This window comes from Arvicanthis niloticus, chromosome 4 (assembly GCF_011762505.2).
Source record: "Arvicanthis niloticus isolate mArvNil1 chromosome 4, mArvNil1.pat.X, whole genome shotgun sequence".
Classification (NCBI taxonomy): Eukaryota; Metazoa; Chordata; class Mammalia; order Rodentia; family Muridae; genus Arvicanthis; species Arvicanthis niloticus.
This window is the reverse complement of record NC_047661.1, coordinates 87,333,645-87,359,129: the sequence shown is the minus strand read 5'-3', so window position 1 is coordinate 87,359,129 and position 25,485 is coordinate 87,333,645. Positions and strand designations below refer to the sequence as shown.

The following is a 25,485-nucleotide window of genomic DNA, read 5'->3' as shown; positions in this document are numbered from 1 at the left end:
CTAAGGATGCCTTAGGAATATCTTGAGTGCTCTAGTCATTACGGTATACAAAAGAAGAAAACCCTTCCACAGAATCCAGGAAAACCGGGAAAACTGCACTAGAGCCCACGCATCCCGTGTGGGTTCCTGACCTTGGCCATGGCGTTGGAGCAGCTGGGCTGTTTCAGTGAGGACCCATCCTGAAAGTTTCTGGCAAAACCCCTGAGCCTTCTGGCATCCCGACGGCTAGCAGGCTCCACGGGTCCCTTTAAGGCGCCCTGCGCGCGGAAAAAGGGGAGAGCAAGGGGAGGGAGCAGGGTTCGCGATCTCACGCCACGTGACTGGGCTGCCAAGTCCGCCAGCGAGTTTGACAGAAGTTTGAATCAGGCTCGGGGGTTTTCTGCAGCCGGCGGGGCAGCGCGGCGGACAGAGCCTCTGAGAGCGCGAGCAGCAGCGCCCCCACGACCCAGCCCGCCAGCCTGGAGCCCGGCCTGCCCACGGCCGCAAGCCCGCCGCCCCCAGCGCCCCCGCGCGCCCTTCAGTCTCCCGGCCAGGGAATCGAACGCTCGCACTGCGCCCCAACGCGCCAGCATGTCCTCGACGGAGAGCCCCGGCCGCACCTCGGACAAGTCCCCGCGCCCGCAGGTACACCCCAAGTGCCCGGCCCGTGGACTCTCGCTAACTCCTATCCACCTATATGTCCTGCATGTGTCCGTCCGATTCCGCCTTCCCCGCCCCCCAATGTGAGTAGTGGGGGACCCACGCTTTCCCTCCGGGCTGGCCGTCTTGACTAGCTGCTGGCTTTGTCTCTGCAGGTGGACCGCCTGCTCCTGGGGCTGCGCTGGCAGCGCCTGGAGGAGCCCTTGGGCTTCATCAAAGTTCTCCAGTGGGTGAGTCGGCCCTAGCCCCGGGCTATTTCGGGAGCCTGGATTGTGACGCGGACCCGAAGCAATGTGGCCCCGGAGGAGACTGGGGAGATGCAGTAGGCCCAGCCACCGAGGAAGGGGGGGGTGGTGGTGGCGACAGGTGGGCGGGGGAGGGGAGGACCAGGAGCTCCAGTGCTGTGTGGAAGAAGGGAGAGGAGCCAGGCATGCGGAGTCCCGGATTCGGACCTTCTATGTGCAAGCCGCCTTTGCCCAGGGCGCTCACATTTCACTCGGACGAGAGGACCCGGGTGTAACCTTTCCAGAACTCTGATCCTGCACATACCACTCTTCAGTGGCGGGAGGGGAGAGGAGGACAAGGAGGGTAAGGTCCACTTTGCAGTGAGGACAAAGCTACTACGAAGGGCACTAGGGAAGGAAGAGGGTTACAGAAACCATCCTGGCCGGAACCCTCTAGGACTTGGATGATCCTGGGGGGTGGACTCAGGGGACAGACTTGCAGCTGAAGTCACTGGAGTAATTTGGGAAACTGTAACTGAGTAAAGAAGTGGATGGATGAATGAACAGTTTTCCAGTCCAATTATTAAATAAAGGACAAGACAGAAGAAAATGTGGCAGGTAGCATAACAGAACACTGAGCAGGAAGGTGAGATGGTAGGTTGCCCGCCTAGATCTACCTGTATCAGCTCTGTGACCTTGGGGAAGTCTCTTTTCTGAACACTGGCTTCCAACATTAGTCAAACATGGATCAAACATGTCAGCACACTAGAGCATAAATCAACATTAAATTTACCCTGTGACTTTGAAATATTCATCTGCCCAGGGCCTCAGTTTCCCCTTCTTTGATCTAGTGGGAATATTGTCTCGTTTCACTGGTACTTTAAGACATTGGTAAGACATTGGGTTCTTAGACCCCAATACCCAAGTTCTCCATAAATTAGAAACATGGACAGATGCAGTCAGTTTTCAAATCATAAAGACTTGGGGGAACATTTTGTGCATTCTTGCAGAAAAGGATCTGTTAGACAAGCCATATGCCAAATTCTATATGAAATTATTAATGTGCCCTCAGCACTGGATTCAGCTAGGGACCAGTTTACCATTAATACCCGAGAGGATGAAGTTCGAAAGAACTTTGAATTCACAGGAGATAGGACTTAGCTCTATGTCACCAAACCCTAAGTAATTGTGGTTTGGATGGAAATCATCAAATCTGGAGTGCCTTTGGGATTGTCTCTGGGTATCTGAGACCCTGATGGGCTGCAGGACAGCCTGGGAGTAAAAAAACTCTGGGACTTTCCACTTTCTCTGCTGCCTCAACAGTGGGGCCAATGCTGACTGAACTCTTTCACCTCTTGACCTTCCTTGTTCTGACCTGAGTACCAGAGGAGACAGAATAGGAAAGGTAAGGTTACAAAGGCATTTAGAAGTAAGGAGTCACTGAGCAATCCCGAGGAACAAGACGTAAGTGCCATCCAAACCAGACAAGTAGCTCTAACAGAAAGTGACAGATTGTCAGGGGATGGGGAACAACAGGGAGCACCATGTCTTCCCTGGGAAGATTCAGGAAAGCTTCCTTCCTTAATCCTGCCATGGGTTCTCACTGCTACTTCTTACGATATTCCTGCACACAGTGAGTGACTCCTAGCCCAACTGTCCAGTCTTCTTCCAAAGTCATCATTGACTCCCTAAAGAATTAAGACCTTTCTGACTTTTATGATTGCCACCTTTATAGGGAAGGAATTGTACAAATCAGGAACTATCTTCCTTTCTTACAGCTAAACCAGGTCTCTGGGGGATAGACTTGGAAGCAGCTTTCATTCATATCAGTGCTCCTGACCTGTGGGTTGAGAACCCTGTGGTGCTGAATGAGCCTGTGATAAAATTACAGTTATGAAGTAGCAACAAAAAATAATTTTATGTTGGGGTGTGGTCACCACAACATGAGGAACTATATCAAAGGGTCACAGCATTAGGCAGGTTGAGAACCACTGTTTCGCGTAGTAGCATCATGAGGAGCCATGGTTTGCTTTCAGTGCTATTTCAGGTAGCCTAAACATAGAGCATGCGTTTGGCTTGCTTGAATCTTTGCAGATGAATGAAAAGTACATAGGAACCAGTGTGAGAAGTAGTCCTCACCAGAGGATAAACAGAAAGCACAGATCTTGTCAAGTTACTATAATGGTAATTGAACACTTTCATTATTATCACCCAAAGGCAAGGGTTTTACTGGAATCCTTGTGAGAAGAAAGTGATGTAGGCAGGACTTAGAGTGTCTTTAAGATGTAGAAATGAAGCCAGCTGTAGTGGCACACATCTCTAATCCCAGCCGTTGGGAGGCAAAGGCAGGCAGATCTCAGCCTGGTTTACCAAATCAACCAAACTAACCAAAAGATTCAGAAATGAATCTAACCTCAGTTCCAATTCAAGAATTTTATCATGTCTATATCAAGCCAGCCACATAGCTTGCTCTATCTACTTGTCTGTCTGTCTGTCCATCCATCAGTCTGTCCATCCATCCATCAATATATCTACCCATCTATTTTAGTTATTTTGAGATAGAGTCTTTCTGTGTAGCCCCAGTTGTCCTGAAACTCACAGGACTAGGCTGTCCTCTAGATCATAGAGATCTGCTTGCCTCTGCCTCCTGAGTGCAGTCGAATAACTCCTATATACATATAGACAAGTTATTGAAGTAGGGTTTTTAAAAACTTTTATATTATCATTCACTCGTGAGTGAGTAAGAGAGGGGGGGAGGGAGAGAGAGAGAGGAGAGAGAGGAGAGAGAGGAGAGAGAGAGAGAGAGTTTGTGAGTGAGTGGGTATGTGCACAAATGCCTGGAATATATGGAGGTCAAAGGACTTTGGTTGGTTTCCCCCCTCCCCTCTTACTTAGATTTGGGGAGTGGAAGTTCAACTCACCAGAGTTACATGGCAAGTGTCTTTGCCCACTGAGCCATCTCATTGGTCCTAAAAACAAGCATTAAAAGAAAAGGAAGTCTAAGATTAGATGGACTTTTACTTAAATTCAGTTTCTGCTTTTTATCCCTCAAAGCTCCGGTAAGGGATGAAATCTTTATGGGCTTCATTGCCCTCATCTGAGGCTAAGCCATGTCCTCTAGGTTTGCTTGCAGGATTATGGGTAGTAATGTCCACAAAGCATAGAACATTCCTGAAAATCACAATGAGATCTTTTATAAACATGTGCTCCCTTCTGTCCTATTCCCAAACCTTCTCTAACTTTCTTCCTAATGTAGACTGTCCCGCTAGACTTGCCTTTCCATGAGATTACTCAAATGTCACTGCCAGCCCTTCAGTTTGAATGTTCAGTGCAAAAGAATCCAGGTGGCTCAGTCATATGGGATTCCAATTTTTACAAATAATCGATTATATTAAATTTATCCAACGTATGCCCTCCTGATGACGGCTGATGATCTTTGTGGGGAGGGGCATTCAGAGATCTATAAGACAAGGAAGCTATTTCATTGGTGGGATATGTTTTTATTTCTTTGATGCCTTTTTTTCCTGCTGGAGATTTTGAGTAGACACTGTCAAAGTCCATAGCACCAATAGATGGTGAGGCAGGACTGGGGGAAACACCCTGTGTTCTAGTGCCTTGAACTCCCTGGTGGTTAGTGTTGACACCAGTGTATACAGTAAGTCAGTCAGCATCAAAGTAGATCCCAACCTCAAACTGGGAAGGTTATTCTATCTTTTCAAGAGGTGCAAAGGCAGGAGGAGGAAGAGGCAGAGGTGGGCAAAGTGTGACCATCACCACTGCCAGCATCTGAGCTTGGGAAATGCCCTTGTTCTCAGGTACTCCATGTTTGTTCTTTATGGCCCAATGTGCTATCTCATAGCCCTGTGTGTGTGACAGGAGTGGTTCCAGGTTCTTCACTTCTTCTTTCTGTGCATTAGTTCTCTACATGGTCATGGCAGGAAATAAATCTGGCACAGAAAAGTAAAGGGTTTGAAGCCATGAATGGGCTAGACAGGTATCTCTGCTCCTGCAGCTTGGGGCAGAATACTCCTTGTAACATGCACTGTACAGAAGAGACCTTCTCTTCAGCCTTAGGGACCACAGTGCAGGGTCTTACTCATCTCCATATCAATAGCATCAGGGCACAAGGTAGATGCTTAGTTTAGAATGAATGAATGAATGAATGAATGAAGCTCAGAACAGGGACTCAGAAGATGTAAGCTTGAAGCCCAGCTCTCACATTAGCTAAATATGACTTTGAGAACATTACTTAATCAGAGGAAAGAGGGCTTCTTCTGTTTCCAGAAGTGGAATGAGACTTAGAATTTTAATTGATGATGGAAAAGTTCTGCAGTCCATACTGGCCAGTAGAATAGTGCTTTGCCACACGTGTCGAGCACTTGCTATGTGGCTGGTATGACTGAGCAGTTGAATCTTAGCTTTTGTTTCATCTTAAGTAACTTAGTTAGTCATAGTTGGTTGGACACTACATGTTGAGGAGGATAGTTCTAAGGCATAAACTCCATGAGGACAGCCCCGCTATCTCTCTGTCTGTCTCTCTCCCTCCCTCTCACTCTCCATCTCTCTCTCTCTCTCTCTCTCTCTCTCTCTCTCTCTCTCTCTCTCACACACACACACACACACACACACACACACACACACAGAGAGAGAGAGAGAGAGAGAGAGAGAGAGAGAGAGAGAGAGAGAGAAAGAGAGACTCTGTTAAAGTGTCTGGTACAGGTATATACTGTGGAAATGGCATCTTTTGGCAGACGCTCAACAGTTGCCCAGGGAAGAAGAGGTCCATACTGACCGAGTTAAGAATCTTTCCATGTTCCACTATACTCTCTGACCAACAGCCAATGAATAAAAACCACTGACCCAACTGCTGCCCTTCCCTGAATGGGACGCCCTCACTGTGTCCTGTTTTAGGCCCCGGAAGCCAAGAGGAACAAAGACTTGTAGGGAGAATTGGAAACCCACAGAGTGAATGAAGAAGAGACAGTCCCTCTGAGAAACAGCTAGTGAAGGGTCACTGCTCTGCTCAAGAGGCCAGCTTTGAGCATGTTAAGGGCGACAATGCAGACGCTGCTAGTGGCTTCTCTCTGACTGTCAGGAAGGTGGGCCAACAGTCCTCTACTGCAGCTCTCAGAGCTTGGTCCAGATGTGGAGGCTATGCGGCCATTGCAGGCAGGTTACACTGTCTTCTTTCCTGGGTATCTTTACCTATATAGATAATTATCACTCGTTTGGAACAAGTCTACTGAAAACAGGGACACATGCGACCTTTAGAGAGCAGTCAATGGCTCCAGCACAGAGTTCTGCCATGCCAGGCCATGCAAGGCAGGGCGGTAGCACTGGATACCACCCAGGGGCAGAACACAGCTGTTACTAAACCCAGCCAAGAGCATGCTCTGCTGCTAGCATTAACTTCAGAGGGTGGAAGAATTCCAGAGCTGGAAGCAGCCTTTAAGTTATTCCCAAGTCCCTCATTTTACAAATGAAGAAACTAGGACTTGGAGATCCAAGCCACCTAGTGAATAAGTTACAGGGCCAAGACCAGGACCCGGGTGTCTTGATTCCTGATCTAGATCTCTTTTCACTCCAATCAGCGGTAGAAAAAAATAATGCACAATACTCTTCTTGACTGGATGCAAGTCTGGAGTAAAGATTATTGTCTTCTTGCTTAATGTCCAAGACATTGATTGAGTCACAGAGTAACAGATAGAAACAAACAATTAACAGAGTATATTCACCATTTAGTAAGAATACTTGTATCATGCCAAAGGTAAGTGCATAGAAAACGGGCTGTGGGGGGCCAGAGAGGTAGCTCAGCAGTTAAAAGCACTGACTGCTTTGATTCCCAGCAACTACATGGTGGCTTACAATCATCTATAATGGGATCTGATGCCTCTTCTGGTGTGTCTGAAGACAGCTACAATGTACTCACATAAAATAAATAATTCTTTTAAGAAAAAGAAGACAAAAGATAAGGAAGCAGGCTGGATGGACAACGTGATAGAACAGAAGAATGCAGCTTCTTTCCATTCTGATTAATGTGTGTTCCCCAAGAAAGAGATGAGGGAATCATAGGATGGGGACTTTTCAGATCACTCAAGACAGAAGGTGTAGTCATCTGTGATACAAGACGGACAGGAAAACAATTCAAGTGGTCTGACACATCCCTGCTTCCTACCACTCAGAAGTGATAGCAGCAACAGATCACAAAGAGGTGCAGGCAGTGGTGGGAAATGTAGAGCTGATAAGGCAAGTGGAGGGTACTTTTCCCTGGGCTTGAGCCAGGCCTGTTAACATTCACCCAGCCAGCACTGTTGCTAGAAGGAAACAAAAATCAGGCTAGCAGTACCATGAGATGGCTCCCCGGCACCATACCTACGATGAGGCAGGAAACTATTACAAGTTTGCAATAAGGTCAGGGTGACAGTCTATGACTGTTCAAGGAGGAATGAAAATGAAATTAAAGGAACAACATTTCAGGCATACATGATCTGGTTTGATATAAGGGAATCTATTGGCCAGGTGTGGTGGCATGTATGTTTAATCCCAGCACTTGGGAAGCAGAGGCAGGCGAATCTCTGAGTTCTAAGCCTAGACTACCCGACTACCCAGAGAAACCCTGTCTTGGACAAAAAAAAAAAAAAGTGTGTGTGTGTGTGTGTGTGTGTATTTCTGATCTCTCATTTGGAAAAAAAATAAGTCTAGCTTTGAAACAGACACTTCCATAGCCAGAATTATAGAGGTTTTGTATTAGCCATTATCTTAAGAGGCCATATGTGCCTAATAGACCTGGAAACTCTCTTCTCCCACCTTTTTCCCTCTGAGGACACACTCAGAGGCTACCTTCTTCACTTGGCTACTTGGTCAACACTTTGTTGGGAGAACACAATGTCTTCAGTTGAAAGAAGCATGGCAGCGAGGGTCCCTACCAGGAGGAACTTAGTAAAAGGAATTGTTACTCTGTGTCCACTGAACACTTGTATCCCCTGGAGTCAAAGGGTGGTTCTTTGAGAGACCTTCAGATTCTCAAAGAAGCTTCGCTTTCTCTCAGCTCTTTGCTATTTTCGCCTTCGGGTCCTGCGGCTCCTACAGCGGGGAGACGGGAGCCTTGGTTCGCTGCAACAACGAACCCAAGGACGTGAGCTCCATCATTGTTTTGTTCGGCTATCCCTTCAGGTGAGTAGGGATTGGTTCTGGCCCAGTGCCTTTCTTTTTCCACGTTAGCAGGGCTTTCTCCCTTCTCTGCTCCTACCAACCTCTCCTTTGTTTCTGCTTAGAGGACACCCAATCTAAAGACCATTTATTGTGTGCCGTTCTAGATCAAAATAAAACAAGACCTGGATCATTCTGTCCTTAGGCCATTTTTCAGAGACTCTGACCAGAGTAAAACATGGATATATCATTGTTATGGTGGTCCAGTCCAAACTGAAACAATGGCAACTCACGAAGGGGGAAATCTAGGCATTGGGAGGAAGTGTGGAAAGGGTCTGGGCCAGTTGGGTACCTCTCTCTGACCCTCTGCATATTCCTCTGTGCCTTGAAGGAAGGAGGCTTATTAGAGTTTAGTTATTAAACAAGACATGTGGGATATTCACTCGATGTCACCCAAATGCAAGGAGGTACACCTTGACCAGGAAGTAGACAAGGGAGATTCGCCCTGACCAGGAAGTAGAAAAGAATACTAATCCCTGAATCTAGAAGTCTAGTGGGGGAGGAGAAATGACAGAATGTTCAGAAAATGATGGAGACAAAACACATCTTTTCAGAGTGTCTGAAACACATCTCTGTCCAACTTAGATTAAGTATCTCTTGTACACAACAAGCTGTATTTCTTCACTTTATTTTGTTCAATGTGGCCAAATCAGGGAGGCATAAATCAAGTCTGTGAATGGATACTTAAACCTTAATTTGGCCACTGCTTAATATGGGTCTTTGTATTTCCAAAAGCAGACTGAATCTGATTAGTCTAGTAGCTTAGCTACCAGAAATAGATGGATGGCATATATGTTATAACTTAAAGGTCCCTGGACAGATGGTTATGCAGTGGCTGCTGAGAGGGACATGGAGTTTGGATGGAATCTTGGACTAGGACTGTAGCCCAGTGGTTAAAGCACTTACCCAACATGTGTGAGATCCCAAGTTCAATCCCCAGTAATACCAGAAACAACTGATCAGAATCTTGAGGTGTCGCCTCTCTTGACTGCAAGATTTCCTCAGGAGTTCCTACCTACACGACTCCTTTCCCAGGGTGAGACGCAGCAAAGTAAGAGAGGCTGGCCCTATGTCAGCATGGCTTCCCTTGCCACTGTAGGTTGTACCAGGTCCAGTATGAGATGCCTCTCTGTGATGATGACTCCACCTCCAAAACCATGAACCTCATGGGAGACTTCTCTGCCCCTGCCGAGTTCTTTGTGACCCTTGGCATCTTTTCCTTCTTCTATACAATGGCTGCCCTGGTCATCTATCTGCGCTTCCACAAACTCTACACGGAGAACAAACGCTTCCCATTGGTGGTGAGTAAGCATGGTCCAGAGGAATGAGACCAATAAATGGAAGAGAAACCTGGAGTCAGAGATGGAGGGGAGGTCAAAAGTAATGGCTTCTCTGAGTCCTTGATACCTATGTGTGGAATAGAACCTTTGCCCTCTCATTGGTTTGTTTGCAGTCAGCAGAAGAAAAACAGTATCTTTATAAAGCAGGCTCTAGAGCTGACCTAACAGGTTCAAATCCCAGCACTTGCTCTCAGTAGCTGTGTGACATTAGACAAGATACTCAGCATCTCTGTGCCTTAGTTTTCTTGGCTACAAAATAAAGATGAAGTAATGAATACTTGTGTTGGTGTTTGGGGAGGATAGAATGAGTATGCATGTACAGCACCTAACGTGTAGTTATTCTCTGAGAGCTATCTATTATTAGTATTGTTTTGCTTGCTTCCTCCCATATTCCAGGCGTTCAAGATGGGAAGTGTGCTTTAGAGATCTCAATTCTCTTCTGAATGTGCCCTTTTCATTACTTACAGTTTGAACAATGGTGATTAAAAGGGAGTTGAGAGGAGAGAGTGAGGAGTTTAGGTAACTTGGGTGGCAAGGAGGGAGGGTTTCCAGCAGATAGACACTGTGGCAGCTTATTACCTGACCTTAATTTTATTGGAAGGAATATGGTAGTCTAGGTGGCAGCATTCCTTTGGTGGCACTGAACAGAGTCCTCAGGTAGGATGGGAGTCTAGGCATCTGTAGGATGAAAAGAGACATCTTACTTGGGACTTCAAGATTCTTGTGTGATAGGAGGAAGGAACGGTAATTGATGATCATGGGGCCCTTCTGAATGTCTTCCTCCCTCTGCTCCTCCTAGGATTTCTGTGTGACTGTCTCTTTCACCTTCTTTTGGCTGGTTGCTGCCGCTGCCTGGGGCAAAGGCTTGACTGATGTCAAAGGGGCCACCCGGCCATCCAGCCTGACTGCAGCCATGTCTGTGTGCCATGGAGAAGAGGCAGTGTGCAGCGCCGGGGCCACGCCCTCTATGGGGCTGGCTAACATCTCTGTGGTGAGGCTTGTGATCATTGGAGGGGTCTGGGGATGGTACACTAGTCCAGCTGTCCAGATAGCTAACTGGTTCTGGGAGGATTGGGGACGCTGTCCCCAGAGATGAGATGCTCTGCACCTAGACTAGTACCCCCTGCATTGGATGGTGACCTGAGAAGACACTTTTGAATGAGACAAATCTGAGCCACTCCTTCACCATCTTTCCTTTCCACGGTTACCTGGTGGTTACCTTTCCTTGTCTGTTTGACCACAGGTCACATGGGAGCATGTGCAGCAGAAGGGGTTTATGGCTGTGTCTGGGCTCAGAGCTGTGAGTGGACTAGTATGAGAGAGAAACTGTCCCTTGTCATTTAGCCTAGAATGGTTTTGGCAGGCAGCAGTGGGCTCAGCTGGAAGACAATCCAGGTTTTAGTCTTCCAGTTGTTACAGTGTGGAGCTACATCTATGTAAGCTAGTAAATATCCATAGCATTAAACTTTTCAAACATCCCATCATCTCAGCCATCCTGGAACTACTCAGAAATGTCTAATGGCTAGTGCACCAAGGAGCTTTCTGGAACCCTGCACATGGGGTTTTTTCTTCTATATGTGTGTATGTATACACCAGACACACCAGAAGAGGGCACTGGATCCCATTACAGATGACTGTGAGCCACCATGTGGTTGCTGAGAATTGAACTCAGGACCTCTGGAAGAGCAGCCAGTGCTCTTAACTGCTGAGCCATCTCTCCAGCCCTAGATTCACGGCTCTTTTGCCTCAGCCTTCTATGTACCAGGATTATTGATTTGTGCCACTACCCTCAGCTTTTCTTTTCCTTTGTGTTGTGAGACTCAAACTAGTTTTGAGTTCAGTCTTTCTTCCTTAATTGCCTAAGTGCTACGATCACACGGGTGTAATCCACCATACCTAGTTTATTGATTCTATTATTATTATTATCATTATTATTTTGAGACAGAATCTTACTATACAGCCCTGGCTAGCCTGGAACTTGCTTTATACAACAGGCTGTCTTCCAATTCGTGGAGATCTGCCTGCTTCTGCCTCATAAGTACTAGGAAGTAAGTACCAATGTGGCTAGTTCAATCCATTTTTAAACATTTTTTAAAAGTGGATTGCAAACATCAGTATCTTTCTCCCTAACTATTAATTTGTTAGGCTTTTGTTATTGTTCTTTTGTGTTTTGAGACAAGGTCTCTCTCTACATAGCCCTGGCTGTCCTGGAACTTTCTGTATAAACCAGGCTGGACTCTCACTCACAGAGACTACTTGCCTCTGTCTCTACTGGGATAAAAGGCATGTGCCAGAACACCTTTCTATATTGTCAGTTTTTCAAAATATTTTAAATAAATATTTTAATAGAGCTGGTGTGGCATGCATCTGTAATACCAACACCCTGTCTGACAGAGGCAGGAGGGCCACGGGTCCTAGAACAGGCTAGGTGCACTGAGAAAACGAAAGAATAATAACAAAAACAATAGATATTTGAATAAAGCCTTTGCTTAGTCTTTAGCCCTAGGGGAGTACCTTGGACAGCTCCAGCCACACTCACCTCAAGAAAGCACGCTTGTGTTCCTTGATTTACTTAGCATTCCTGGGGCCAGATTCGAATAGCAACCAAGCTACACTGTGAGTGAGTACTCTGGACAGAATTTAGACACTTTCATTATAAAATCTCTTAATAGACAGTAGCCTTGAGCCCTGTCTCATACCAAGTTCTCTGTGCTTTTCCTCCTCCCATTTCTCATGTAGCTCTTTCCTGACTATTCTCACAGACTCTCCTGATTTCTTTTGTAGCTCTTCGGCTTTATCAACTTCTTCCTGTGGGCTGGAAACTGTTGGTTTGTGTTCAAAGAGACCCCGTGGCATGGACAAGGCCAGGACCAGGGCCAGGGCCCCAGCCAGGAGAGTGCAGCAGAACAGGGAGCAGTGGAGAAGCAGTGAGCAGCCTTCATCTGCCTGCTCCGAACTGGACAGCACCTTTTCATCTCCTCCAGCTTCCACAGGACCTTCCTTCTCCTCTTCCTCCTCTTCTTCCTCCTCCTCCTCTTCTTCCTCTTCCTCCTCCTCCAACTCCCTTCCCCCATCACTCTGGACTTTGAGATTTGAGAGAATGGATGGGTGGGCACCAGCTGTTGATAACCTGGCAGACCTCCACTGGCTTCCTATCCCTCATCCTGCTGGAGCAGCAAATGGCAGGATCTCAGTGCTTCTTGTCTGCTGCCTGGACTTGGGTATCTTACTTGGGGAAGACGGCTGGCCACCTAGCCCTGAGTCCTGTGTGGAGGGCCCACCAGTGACTTAGTGACACTCAATAGCTGTCATCTAATCTGTATCCTATATCTAACCTCCCGCCCCCCCCCAGCCCAGTGTGCTCCCCAATCTCTTCTCTGGCCTCTTTTCATCCATAGTTCCCGCCATGTGTGAAGCAGGGAGACCGTTACCCTATGGAGGGTCCCTCTAAGGGTCCACATGAGGCCTGGGCCCAGTGGGAGCAGATAGAGTTGCAAGTGTATTGCAGCACCAAGGAAGAAAGTCAGGAAAGTTGCTGGCAGAATAAATTTTCTGTCCCCTCAGTCCTCCCTCTCCCTCAGCTGCAACACTTTCAGTAGTGCCCTACACTCCACTTACTCATGAAACCCCTACTCCCTTCTCCTTCTCAGCCTTACTTTTGTCTCACACTTAGGAAACAAGATGAAATGGCTTTGAACATTTCCTTTTCACTTTCCCATCCCCATCTCCCCTCCCCAACCTTTTGGAGATAAGGCATTTAAGATCTTTTTAACAGTCTGCCCAGGCCTTCCTTTCATTCCTGTGGGCTTTGGGAAGGCCTGAAGGACCATCGTGAGGCTGAGATGCCCAAGAGTCCCAGGACATGGATACATGGCCTACCTGTTCCTTACCGTCTGTTCAATTTCTCAAGCCAGTACCTTTTCTAGTTCTTTCAAACCTTTCCTTTCATATCTTTACAAAGAGGGTTCTCTCACCTCCATATGGTAGCCAGGCCCCATCCCTTCCCCAGCCCTGGGCAGCCCGATGCTATTGGTGCTTCTTCACTTCGGGACCCAGTTCCATATTTGTCTTTGGTGTGTCTCCTCTTCCTGAATCCTCCTGTCATCCCTCCTTGGGCCCCAAGGCCTGAGGGTACCAACGAGGTAAATGCCATCTGTATCCTACCCAGATCAAACCCCCTTGGCCTGCCCTGACAGTAGGGCTGCTCAGGGCAAGATGAAGAAGAAAGAAAACAGCTGTTTCCCAATTTAGTGGCAACTGGGCCACTTAGCATCCCAAAGATGAACATGCCTTGTGCCAACCTGTCCTCAAGGCACGTCTGACCCTCTCCAATCCCCTTGCCTTCCTCAACGATACCCACATCAAGATGTATTACTTGGGTGCCCAGGGCTCAGAATCCTTAACTTTGGGCTGTTCATTTCTTCCTTGGGTTACAATTCCTCCACCTCACAGAGGAAGTATAATATTTACACACTTCCACATGCTCCCCGGCCCTTCAGTAAAAGAATTTGGAAGTTTTATTTTCTGTTTCAGATTTTAGGAAAAAGATTTAAGGAGGGGAACATTTGATGAGGGTGAGAATGTTCCTAAATCTGAAACTCTCTATTCTAAGTTGTCCCCATAGTTACTTAAGGACAAGGGGGACAGTTTTGCTTACTATCTAGAGATACAAAGAACAAAGGGGTGACCATTTTTCTTCAAGCAAATCCCTGTGGGGATCTGGGAGCAGCTTCTACTCACACTGTGTTTGGATTCTGCGTCTATATTTATAATTTATTTGAACTGTGATGGATAAAAGTGTTCTCATTTGGGGCCTAAGTTAGCAACTGGCCCATCCACTACTTTAGAAAGGGAACTATGCACTCCCTCTGAGCATCCTCACTCCAGAGCTCACGTCAGGGTTAAGAAGGCTCTTCTTCAGCAAGAGTCTGACTATGGCCAAAAGAGCCTTGATTTAGGCTATGGCCTTTCTCTCCATGGCCACCCTAAGAGGAAAGACCAGTTCCCCTCATTGCCTCCAGGGGGCTGGGCCGGGTTAAGTGCCGAGGGTGGCTCTGTCCTCATAAGACTCATGTCCTCTCCAACCAGGGCTGCCACCACCACTTTGCCTAGTCAGGCCTGAAGTAGGAGAAGGTGTCTGGTTTCTCTAGCTATTGCAGGAGGCCAACAAGCAGGGAATTTGCCCTTTGCCCTGGTAGACTCTGACCATGTGGAGATGCCTATCCAGGACCTTTCTTAGACATGAGTTCCCTTCAACATCCTGACCATGGGTCTCCTATTTCTGGGATTGCAGATTAAGGGCGTGGGGAGAATGTTGCATGTTGGTTTGTGGTGCTTATTACACATTTGAATAAACAGTGCTGCGAACATTTGACAAGAAGAAGCCAAGACTAGAGGACGTCTGGGGATTTTTTTCCCCTCTCCTTTTCCCTTGCTCTATGTTTTTGGACAAATTTCAGCATTTTTACCGAGACATACTCTTCTTGCAGCTCTGCACCCCAGGCAATAGAGTCTGCTGGCTGAGCAATTGTTTCTGGCAAGGCCCAGTCTAGTGACACCGACTCTTTTGGTGGTACCCAATTAGTCCAAAGAAACCAAGACTCATTAGCAAATTTGGATCAAACTCAAAAGGCAAAAGACAGTGGCTTCCACAATGCTGCCTCCATTCGCTCTCCTACCATCTGTGACCCAAAGGAGGCGTCAGGGCCATATGCTTCCCTCTCCTCACTATAGGGTTCATGCTGCACAAACTCACACCTCCAGCTCCTCAGACAATCACAGATCACACTTACGTTCCCTAGAAAAATGTACTTGGGCACAGTTTTACATTTAATCTCATCAGGTTCCTGGGACTCTTAGGGACCACCTTTGAGTGGGTCTTAGGTTTAGAACTTCTGCCCTCAGATATTATTCTTTATGCAGTTAAGCTGCTCTTATATGGAAAGCATATAGTCACAGACCTTGACGTATTTGCTCCCAAACTTGGTTTCATTTTAGGCAAAGGGATGCAATATGGCGTGATGGGTGAGGTATTCAAAGAAAAAGAGGATTAATATTTCATTTCCAATGAGAATGGGGACGGAGGCGAAGGCAGATTTTTGTCTCTTCTGTGAGGGTGGGAAGAAATATTATCAGCTAAGAAGAAAAGTGGGTGATTAAGCTACTTTCTGGGCCTTAGGAAGAAAGAAAGAGAAAAGAAAAGAAAAGAAAAAGAAATAAAGATAGATAGATATAAGAACCCTCCCTATGCCAAGGCTTTAGTAGCAGCTTTTCCAGCGGCGAAAATATTCATTAGAAAAAGAAGCCAAAATGATGGATGGAGTCGGGGTCCAGCCAGGATTTGGGAAGAGGTTATCGATTGTAGTTCCCATGAGGACAGAGATGGATCAGGAGAGACACTGCAAACACCAGCAGCCTCGGGGCCACCCTAGTTCTGGGGTTGGTTCTGGCTCGGCGATAGCCTTCTGTCATACTGACAGGTGATCTTGGCAAGCTCAGCCAGGTCCTCCCAAACCTAGACAACAGTACTCCAAACCTCCGTTCTGCATCAAGGCAGCGTGGGTTTCCCACAGAGGAACAGCACAGGAGCGGTGGCCCTCCCCCACTCCAAGCCCTGTGTCCTTCAGCACGTCCTGCACACTCCCTCCCCTTGCCCTTCTGATTCACTGCGCCCACCTCCCTGCACCTACCCTATTCGATCTACAGGGGTGCAGAGGCGCTTCGTGGCCGCTAGCCCAGGAAGGGGCGTCAGCCAGCTGGCGGATGCACGGCTTTAGAGGGTATCTTGGGCAAAGAGAGGTTTGGGGCTCGGGTATGCGCAGTAAGTTTGAAAGAGTGGACTAGTGGCACAAAGGATGTGTATGGAGGGGTTGAAAGAGGATATCCCGAGGCTTTGATCTCTCCTTTCCCCGCGTGCGATTGTGCATTTCGGAAGGGATTCCTTGGCTAGCTCCGTAAGCATCACCACCCCTCCGCAACTACACTTCCCAGAAAGCTGTGTTGAGAGTGAGGAGGTAGTGGCAGGAGGCACGAGCTGCGCTTGCGCAGAGAGTGAACTGGAAAGGTAGGGGGAGAGGGAGGCGTGCCCCCGGTCGGAGGGTGGGGGGAGGGGGCCGCGCGGCGGTGGCGCCGGGGCGGGCGCGCGTCCGCGGCGGTGATGGCGGTGCGTGAACGCGCGGTGGCAGCAATGGCCGCTCTAGAGCGGCGAGTGCCGAGTCTCGATGACTTCGCGGGACAGAGCTGGAGCTCGTGGGTGGAGCGGGCCGACCTGCCTGCGGCAGACGGTGAGTACAGACACATTAGAATCCGGGGACCCCATCACTATCTCCCCTCCCCCCCCAGGGCCCCCTCCAGCTAAGGGGAGCCGCCGACTAGAGTCGCCGTCCGGCTCCCCGGCCCCCCAAACAAAGGACCCGCCGGGTCCTAGTGCCCGCCTGCTCAGCCACCTCGCGCCTCCGGGTCCTAGCGCCGGCTCATCGCTTGCAGCCCACCCTGCCCACCTCTGTCTCTGCGGGTGTACAGTACCTGCCCCCACTTTACTTGCCTTTATCTTTCCTCTCGTGAGCCGGCCTCCAGGTTTTTCGGTTCTGCACCTGCTCCGGCTCTGCCCATCTGCAACAGTCCTCTCCACGTGTTTCCCACGCACCCCACTTCTGTGACCCCCTCCCCACCCACTTGATTCTTCGCCTTTTGCCCCGCACCTTAGCTTCTTTGAACGCCTCCCTGCCTGCTCAGTAGTCCTGAACCCCCGCCCCCTCTGCTTTAGTTCATCCATCCTCCATACATACATACATCCTCCCGACCTCCCTCCATCAGTCCATCCATACATGACTCCAAGCCTCCATCCTTTCCTGGGCCTCTTGCCCTGCCCCTTGGCTCTCTCCCTTGACCCCTATTTTCTGTAGGCCCTTGAGTGCCTTTGGTGAGCAGGCCTGCAGCCCCTTCTGATCTTTGTCTCCTGGGCCCCAGGGAGCACCTGGCCTCGTGGCCTTTCGGGGGGACAACAAGCATCACACCCCTGAAGAAGTTTGCAAGTGAGAAGAGGTGGAGGAGAGATCTCGTGGAGCGGTCTCTAATGCCACTTGTTCTCTTTTGAGACATCTGACTTCCAGCTCTGTTCTGTCATTCCCCACACTCGAATTTAAGGGACTTAAAAGTGGGAGCTGCCCCTTATCTTCTGCATGCCTAACCCACTATCACTTATGTCTGGGTATTATGATTGCCAATAATCTTCTCATCCTAGAAAGGGGCCACTCTGTTAGTGAGCATTAGAGAGCCTACCTAGATGGGAGTACAGGCCACCCTTGGACTGCCCCCATGCTGAGTGGGCTAAGATGGGTCCCTCACTAGGGTCTAGGCGCACAGAGAACCGGAAATGGACTCAGATTTGGTGACTCAGAATTGATTCCCCCGGACCCTGAGGGACAGGGAGGGGGCTTAGAGGAGGGGGGTGAGGAGTGAGGTAGGGGGATGGGGAAAGAGCTGCTTTGCACAGCTAAGATGTTTTTGTCATTAACCCAGAAACTGAGGTACAAGGGCAACCCCTGGACAAAGCCCCCCTAAGAAGGGGAGGGGCTTGCGTAGCTGATCAAGGAGACTTTGAAGATGCCAAAGGGTCCAAAGACAGCAGTTTCTCTACTCTATGGCCATCCTATCAGTGCAGGACCTGAGAAGCTGAGTGTAACTTTGATGATACTATGGTAACTTGGGTGGAGCAAAATGAGTTTATGGGGGTGGGGATCTGGGAGGGTATTTGTCTGGGATGCCACAGAGTAGTAGAAAGGACCCATGTAAGCAGTCTCAAAAGGGACCTATAGAAAAATTTTAGAACCATTTTCCTTTTAAATGGGGGAAACAAGGCCCAGAAAAGAGACATTTACCCATTGTCACCCAAATAGCAGTGGAACTCTGTACTGTACCTGGGAGTGAAGGGTCATTGTGATCCTTAATGGGGTCATCTCATCTCAGAGGGGCACATGACGGAAACTTAGGCACCTGTGAATGACCCATTGAAAGTGTCTTCGGGAATTCTGAGTGCTTGTTGGGGAATGTGGGCTTCATACCATTGGGCTACAGGCCCTGCTGGGTTCTGGGAATTGGGTGGGCCTTCTCAACTGTGCTTCTCCTCCAGGGGCTGAACTAGAGGAGAGTAGCAAAAACACGAAGAAGCTGGACGCCATGACCCTCATTAAAGAAGGTGAGAGTCAACACACAGAGGGCTGGGACTCGGGAAACTGGACCACCTTTCCCTCTTCCACTGGAGGAAGTGGCTTGAAGCAGCAGTGGGACTGCGGGGAAGCCTCCTTTTGATAGGTCTGAGTCAGTCCGTTGTCCTGGCTCCTGGAACCCGTTGTTGGAGATCCTAATCGTGTGTGGTTGGTACCCACTCACACGAAAGCCCGTACATTTTGGGTCTGGTCAGATTAGACTGTGGAGGCTGGGAGCATCCAGCAGAACTGTCAGCTGGAGGGCAGAGTACCTTCTAAGTGGTGGGGTGGGAGTGTTCCTTGATCCAGGGAAATCCAGAGAACTCAACCTGAGTGGTAAAGGATTCTGTTGTTGCAGACATGTCCATCTTCGGGCACTGCCCTGCCCATGATGACTTCTATTTGGTTGTATGTAACCACTGCAGCCAGGTGGTGAAGCCTCAAGCCTTCCAGAAGCATTGCGGTGAGGGGCGCCCTAGGGAGGTGATAAGGGGACGGGATGGTGGAACATGGAACTCTCAGGACAGTGTCAGTCAGGAGGTCATTTGGGGTAAAGGAAGATGGTGCTGGGGACAGCTTGAGTGTTAGAGGTGTTGGGATTATTGTTTGAACAAGCTTCTAGCATCAAGTAGAATTAAGAGGTTCAAGAAGTTTGGTGTAGAATTTTGATTCTTGAAAGGCTCAATCTTAAATGGGAAGGAGAGAAACTCATACCCCAAGCACTAGCGATTCAGGTTCTGTAAAAAGAATGGGTGGGCTGGTTAGGAGATGGGGAAGGAGGCAGTCAATACCACTCACCTCAGTTACTCTCTCCACCTCCTGGTGACAGAAAGAAGACATGGGCCCCTCAGCAAGCTTTATGCCCGGGCCCCACCCCCACCTCCAGCCCCTGCCAGCTCTCAGAAATGCCATGTAGTGAATGGGCAGGGCCCTGCTTGTAGAGCCCCAGGTTCCACCAAAACCTCCTCCAGGGAGAAGGGCCAGGGGTCCCGGAGCCGTGGCCATCAGCCTCCTGAGAAGACCCAGAAGGACAGCCTCTGGTAAGAAGAAGCTAAAAAACCCCCAAAGACTAGCCCTGACCCTGACCCAAGAAAGGGCTGACACTTAGTCCTGGTTGCAGGATACTGCTCACAGCAAGAAACAGCTAAACCTATCTGCAGGTCCTTTCCGTATATTCCAGGGGACATGGGCTCCCTTTTTTTCCACGCCTCTCTTGTAGTCTACCCAAGCTCCAGAGCTAGGGAGGAGATGGCTCTGGGCTAGAGTCCAGACCCCAGTCCCAGCCTCCCCACCTCCCAGCCCATACCCTCTCTCCACGTGTAGCCTTTTCGTGCCTGTGGTGAATCTGGAGAAGATGTCCAGTCTCCCGAAGCCCGATGGACATGGAATCAGGGTGGCCCCACCCTCTGCTTTCCTCAGTCAGCCAGGAGGCCTCCCCAAGGACTCCCCTGGAAAAGTCCCCACGGCCCCCTCTCCTAAAGAACCTCCTGGCAGAGAGACCATCGAGCTAATCCCTGGTGAGGGCTCCAGTCACCGGGCCGAAGGCAGCCCCCCGGAGAAGGAGCCCAGTGGAGCCAGGCTTCCTCCTAAAACCCACCGAAAGATGGCTCGTGAGTAGTTATAGACATGGGGCTCAAAAAGGCAGAGTGGAGACCTCACTGGGCTTCTCTGTTCTTGGGTCAGGAAGGAGTGAACCTGTCCAGGTCTGACCATTACAACTTGGAGGGTACGGAAGCCCCATTACCTCCTGTCCTGCTTGTTCCCAGGAAACTTTGCTGGTCCAGGTCTCTGAGGAAATCTGAGAGAGCCCGAGTCTAAGCCAGCAGAGTCACTCATTCTTGCCTTGAGCTATTGACCATTCTCTGCTTCCTCACATTCTACAGCTGGTTTTCCTGGCATCTCAGATGTGGGTAGCTGCTTTTGCTTCTTGGTACGGACTGCCCTGCTTTGGGCTTCCAGTCTCCCAAGAGTGCCTGGGCCAGGGATGGGGCTGAGTTGGTTTGAACCCAGCAGGTAGAACCCAAGAGCTGAGGGTGAGGCTCTCCTGCCTTAGTCCTACTGCTTCTTGGGCCCTTGGCAGGAAGAGGCCAGATTCTTCCTTGGCTCCTCCCCAAAATGGACTTGAGATTCATTGGCGCCTCTTTCCCCATAGGGAAAGAGTTTGACCTCAACAGGCAGTGTGGGGTCATAAATCCGGAGACCAAGAAGATCTGTACACGCCTATTGACTTGCAAGGTAGCCCCGTCCCTCTGCTTGATGATGGGGGGAGGGGAGGTTCAGCATAGACATGGAACCTCGGGAAGGAGAGTCCAGAAGTTACTGTAAACAAGGGATGGGGCTTAGCCGCCACCAGGGAAGGAGAGGAGACACTACTTGTAGTGGGGTATAGGGCAGGAGCAGTAGATAGGGAGTGCCTTCCAGATCCCCTCACCCAGAGGAGAGTTTTAGTCCCTTGAGAGTAAAATAAATACACAAACACCCATCACCCACAGCATACTCTATATGTGTCAAAGGAGACCCATCCCTTTCCCTTCCTGCTCAGATCACACCTCCTGACTACTCCACTCTGCTGTGTTCCAGATCCACTCCGTGCACCAGCGCAGGGAGGTCCCAGGCAGGGCCAAGGACTTTGATGTGCTAGTGGCTGAACTGAAGGCCAGCTCCCGAAAAGGAGAGTCTCCCAAGGAGAAGAGCCCAGCACGCAAAGAGCCAGCTCTCGAGCGGCCCTCCCAGGAACCTCCCACTGCAGTCCAGGGTGTGGCAGCAGTAGCTGCCCCCAACACCACCTTCTCTTCTCTGTCTAAGCAGACCTACCCATACTGTGCACTTCCCAGGTATGTACAGAATCTTAAGTCCACCTTAAATGGGGATATCCAGCCCCTAAGGTGCCAGGAAGCCCTGGAGACAGGCCCAGGGAATGTCCTGAGGATATACTCATTTCCCCTAAGCACCCAAGCACGCTGCCTGCGGCACTCCAGCCTCCATGAGGTGTGTCAGATGGCAGCACCTGGGATGTAACCTTCTTTCTCTGCTCCGCTGTGGCTTAGCACTTATCATTGGGCAGGGTCCTGGTTGAAGCAGTGCTACTGTGTAGACATCCACTGGCCCCTTTGTGTGCACAGGCTGCCCTGGACTATGGGAAAGCCTATTCACATGCACTTCCACCTATAATACAGGGGTAGACATAAAACACAGGCTCGGCTTCCAGACAGGCTCACAGGAATATGTGATGAAGAGAGTTGACTAGGCTGACCTGTGCTGGGTATAGTTATGCTGGGAACATTTTCTGGAGGAAGCAAACCTGAAGCAGATTTTCTCCCTAAAAAGACAAGGTCTAGGAAGGGGCTGGAGAGAGAATCCCTTGGAGGCTGTGGCCTTTGGTTCTGCCTCTTACTCTGTGAGCTATCTTGTACTTTGCTGTCCTTTCATCCTTCCCATTCATCTGAGTACCCAGAAGAGTACATCTGCCCTGGGTACTTGAGCTCGGACACCCTCCCCCTACCCTACATCATTCACATCATCCTAACATCTCCTTTGGCCTTCTAGGTCTCATGCCTCCTCGGAGAGTGAGGTGGATGATGAAGGTCCCTGTGGTGGTGATGGGGATCCAGGCCTATTCCCCTTCCCTCTGCCCCGGGGTGGGGCCCAGGCCTCCAGTGAGGAGAGTGAAGAAGAGGGGATATCTGATGACCTCCACCTTTCCCCTGACTGCCATTATGCAACTCGGCCCCCTAGGCCACAGGCGGTAAGGTGGCAGGACAGGGAGCTGGGGTGGAGAGTGGCCAAGTCTTATATCTCAGGCCCTCCCAACCATGTTCTTTCCTTCTGCCTCCAGTTTTGCACATTTGGAAGCCGGCTGGTGAGCCCAGGATGTTATGTGTTTAGCCGCCGGCTGGACCGGTTTTGCTCAGCACTCAGCTCCATGCTGGAACGGCACCTCAGCTCACACATGTGGAAGTGAGTTTCATGGACTCAGAACTTCCTTCCTCAGGCTTGAGTGCTCTTGGGCTTCAGAAACCCCAGTCTGGTATACCATGGCTGATTGCTAAAAATGCAAATGGGGTGTGGCATGAAGGGGTGAGACTTAGTAGCCTGGAGGAGGGCATGAGTGGGTGATCTGGGTGAATCTAGATACTTACCCATCTCTTCCAGTACCTTTCAAGTAATGCAGGATAGGGAGTGGCCAAACCGAGACCAAAAATCAGGTCGTTAATGGGTCTACATGCTAGTTGTATGTCTTGTACTGATACAACGACCATTCTTTTTCTTGTGCCTTCCTCGGCTTAGTTCCAGTGTCTCCCAGCAGGGGGCAGCAACCTAGGGCTTTGCTGGTCATTTGAAGGTTCAGAGACTGACTGGTGTATACTAGGGAAGCCCTGGCGTTTGCTCAGTATCACAGTGGAGCTCTCTCTTTGCTACAGGAAGATCCCACCAGCGGCTGAGCCTCCATCCCATCTTGTCAGTCCATCCTTATCTGATCCCCTGAGTCCATCCTCTATGGGCAGCTGCCCCCGACTTCCAGGCCCACCCCCTCGACCTGCCTGTCCAGCCTCCATACCTCCCATCAAGGACAGTCTTGTCCCTAGCTATCCTGCAGGCTCCCCCAGTGTAGCAGCTGCCTGCAGCCAGGCAGAGTGCATGGGCGGTAGCCAGGCTATTACCTCACCGCTGCCTGCCAACACTCCATCTCCGTCCTTCAGCAAGCTGCCACCTTCCAAGGCCAGCAAGTCATCCAAAGGCAAGGAGGGGGTGGAGATGGAGGCCCCTTCTCGAAAGCGGAAGTTATCCCCTGGCCCTACCACTTTCAAACGGACCTGCATCCTAGAGCCTGCTGGAAAAGGCAAACCCTCTAGCTGTCGGGGTCTTTCAACCAAGACTAAAACAGCCCTGAACTTGGGGCTTAATGGAACAGTGGGGCCACGAGTGAAACGAGCAGGTCCCCTGGACTGTCGGGGTTCCCCTCATTCATCCCCCATACCAGTCAAGGCTTCTCAGCTAGAAAACCGGGGAGTAGCTGGACACCCAGCTAAGGTCCTGCCAACCAACTGCCTCTCTGAGGAGGAGGTAGCCAAGAAGCGGAAAAACCTGGCCACTTACTGCCGGCCAGTCAAGGCCAAGCACTGTCAGGCTGGTGTCCCTCCTGATGGGACCTGCTCTGTGCGACGCAAGAAGCCAGGCCCAGCCCTGCCCTTTGAGGAGAAGTGCTCTACACTGAAGGTACCAGTCCAGCTTCCTGAAGAACATGGGCAGAGAGGGCTTGGGAGGGCTGAGAGGGCTTGGGAGGGCTGAGGCTGGGAAACACAGTAGGTACATGACATGGAGAAGGTGCTAAGAATGCTCCAGAGGGGAATAAAGGGGGAACTGAGAGAGCTCCTGGGCTACCTACTTTGGGGAAAGGTTAGTCAGTTCTTTCCAGGGTAACCCCAGCTTTCTCCTGAGGGACCTTTCCTATCCCCAAATCTTCTCCTTTGGGCTTAGGACATGCTGTCCCACCCTGCCTTTGGTTTTGCTTTAATGAAAGGACTACATCTTTTTGAACTGGCTGTGACCCTCCCTCTAGGACTCGGAGCTATTTTTCCTTAAAGGAAGGGGCTTTGGGTCCCAGCATGCAGAGTAGCTGGGTGGGTGGGCTGCTCTAGTTCTCTGGTTCTTCCACTGGCATTAGGACATTGAAAAGCAAGTATACAACTTAAGGTCTACAGAGTCATTTCAGATTACAGCAGGTTCTCCAGGTTCTAGTAAAGCTTGAAGTTAGGTTTATTTACCTTTTCTGTTGAAGCCTGCTTTGATCTATCCCTGTGATCTCTGTAAGGAGGGACTTCTGGGAGGTGAGACAGGGTAATAGTCTTCTGGTTTAGGCATGGATTACGTGCATGCCAAGTCTCCTGGCACCTATAAGGGAAACCTGATAGTTACTGAAGGGCCTGCTTGTGTGTGTACAGGTGTGTGCATGTGTGTTCTCCAGGTTCACTACCCAGTCCACCTCTGTTAGGCTGGCATTCCTTTCCCCTCGCTCAGTTGTATTTATTAGGCCAGCTGCAGGAATTCAAGGGTTAGCCCAGATGTTCAGTGGGAAGGATAACAGGTAGGCCCCTAGCCTGACCCTGTCTCTTCCCTCTTTTCTCCCTGCAGTCAAAAGCTCACTAACGAGAAAGTGCCTGCCCACTGCCACGGAGCCGCCAGCACCTCCTCCCCTCCAGATCTGGGCCCCAGGCTGCTGCCGCTTTTTATAACTTTATATTATTTTTTTTAAGAAAAAAAAAAAACTCTTTAAAATACCTCAAGACTGTCTCCCTGTTCTGTTGCTGCTAAGAAAATATAAAAAAACAGAAACATAGAAAAGAATGAAACCTGGTGTAGCCGAATGAGTGTGCTTACTCTCTGCAGCCCCATCCCGAGAGGCTGGGATGATAGGCAGTATACACCCCAGCACACACACGCTGTACACAGAAACCTGGAGCTTCAGTCCCTGGGAATCTTCTTCCAGAGAGGATAATAAGGCATATGATGCTGAGTGAGCACAGCACCCCAGAGGCTTAAGAGACAACTATGGTTCCACTGGGAGAGATGAGAGGGAGGGGACTCACACTTGTGACACCATCCTTGCCTTTTTAGCCTGAGGGTTTGTGGGAGTTAGCTTATGGCCGTTTTCTGGTTTTCTAGCAACACTGGGCTTCCATCCCTCCACAAATGGCCGTTCTTGCCCTTCCCATTTCTTAAAACCAGCCTTAATTTCTCAACCATACAGAGGCTAAGCTTAGTGATTGCTGTTCTAGGGGTGCTGGACAGCGTTTTTTTTTTTTTTTTTTTTTTTTTTTTTCCTGTTTTCTTTCTTTTTTTTTTTTTTTTAATTATGGTGTCCATGTG

The 25,485-nt window shown here is 49.6% G+C and overlaps 2 protein-coding genes across 5 annotated transcripts; both read left to right on the top strand.

Annotated features, from left to right (window-relative positions):
* The first annotated feature begins 371 nt into the window (after positions 1 to 371).
* Sypl2 (synaptophysin like 2) lies at positions 372 to 13,921 on the top strand. Its single transcript, XM_034500415.2, has 6 exons — positions 372 to 624; positions 795 to 869; positions 7,912 to 8,036; positions 9,172 to 9,373; positions 10,212 to 10,403; positions 12,197 to 13,921. Exons 1-6 carry the CDS (start codon positions 571 to 573, stop codon positions 12,341 to 12,343), a joined length of 795 nt encoding a protein of 264 aa, XP_034356306.1. The 5' UTR covers positions 372 to 570; the 3' UTR covers positions 12,344 to 13,921.
* A 2,597-nt stretch (positions 13,922 to 16,518) lies between these two features.
* On the top strand, positions 16,519 to 25,404 carry Atxn7l2 (ataxin 7 like 2). Of its 4 annotated transcripts, XM_034501458.2 has the most exons (12): positions 16,560 to 16,695; positions 17,933 to 18,111; positions 18,543 to 18,608; positions 18,977 to 19,081; positions 19,448 to 19,658; positions 19,942 to 20,228; positions 20,771 to 20,853; positions 21,199 to 21,452; positions 22,165 to 22,363; positions 22,454 to 22,575; positions 23,040 to 23,835; positions 24,751 to 25,402. In XM_034501458.2, exons 3-12 carry the CDS (start codon positions 18,590 to 18,592, stop codon positions 24,763 to 24,765), a joined length of 2,091 nt encoding a protein of 696 aa, XP_034357349.1. In that variant the 5' UTR covers positions 16,560 to 16,695; positions 17,933 to 18,111; positions 18,543 to 18,589; the 3' UTR covers positions 24,766 to 25,402. The 4 variants fall into 4 exon arrangements, with proteins under 4 accessions (XP_076789246.1, XP_034357348.1, XP_034357349.1 ...); XM_076933131.1 differs by lacking the exon at positions 17,933 to 18,111 and having other exon boundaries at positions 16,519 to 16,695; positions 20,038 to 20,228; positions 24,751 to 25,404; XM_034501457.2 differs by lacking the exon at positions 17,933 to 18,111 and having other exon boundaries at positions 16,520 to 16,695; positions 24,751 to 25,403.
* Positions 25,405 to 25,485: the final 81 nt, after the last annotated feature.

Bases quoted from the DNA above. Each gene is read 5' to 3' on its own strand.
- Atxn7l2 (XM_034501457.2), top strand. From the start codon at position 16,569: ATGGCGGTGCGTGAACGCGCGGTGGCAGCAATGGCCGCTCTAGAGCGG. The intron at 18,609-18,976 runs GTGAGAGTCAAC...CTGTTGTTGCAG, and splicing joins CATGACCCTCATTAAAGAAG to ACATGTCCATCTTCGGGCAC. The intron at 22,364-22,453 runs GTAAGGTGGCAG...TTCTGCCTCCAG, and splicing joins GGCCCCCTAGGCCACAGGCG to TTTTGCACATTTGGAAGCCG.
- Sypl2 (XM_034500415.2), top strand. From the start codon at position 571: ATGTCCTCGACGGAGAGCCCCGGCCGCACCTCGGACAAGTCCCCGCGC. The intron at 625-794 runs GTACACCCCAAG...TTGTCTCTGCAG, and splicing joins ACAAGTCCCCGCGCCCGCAG to GTGGACCGCCTGCTCCTGGG. The intron at 8,037-9,171 runs GTGAGTAGGGAT...TTGCCACTGTAG, and splicing joins TTGTTCGGCTATCCCTTCAG to GTTGTACCAGGTCCAGTATG.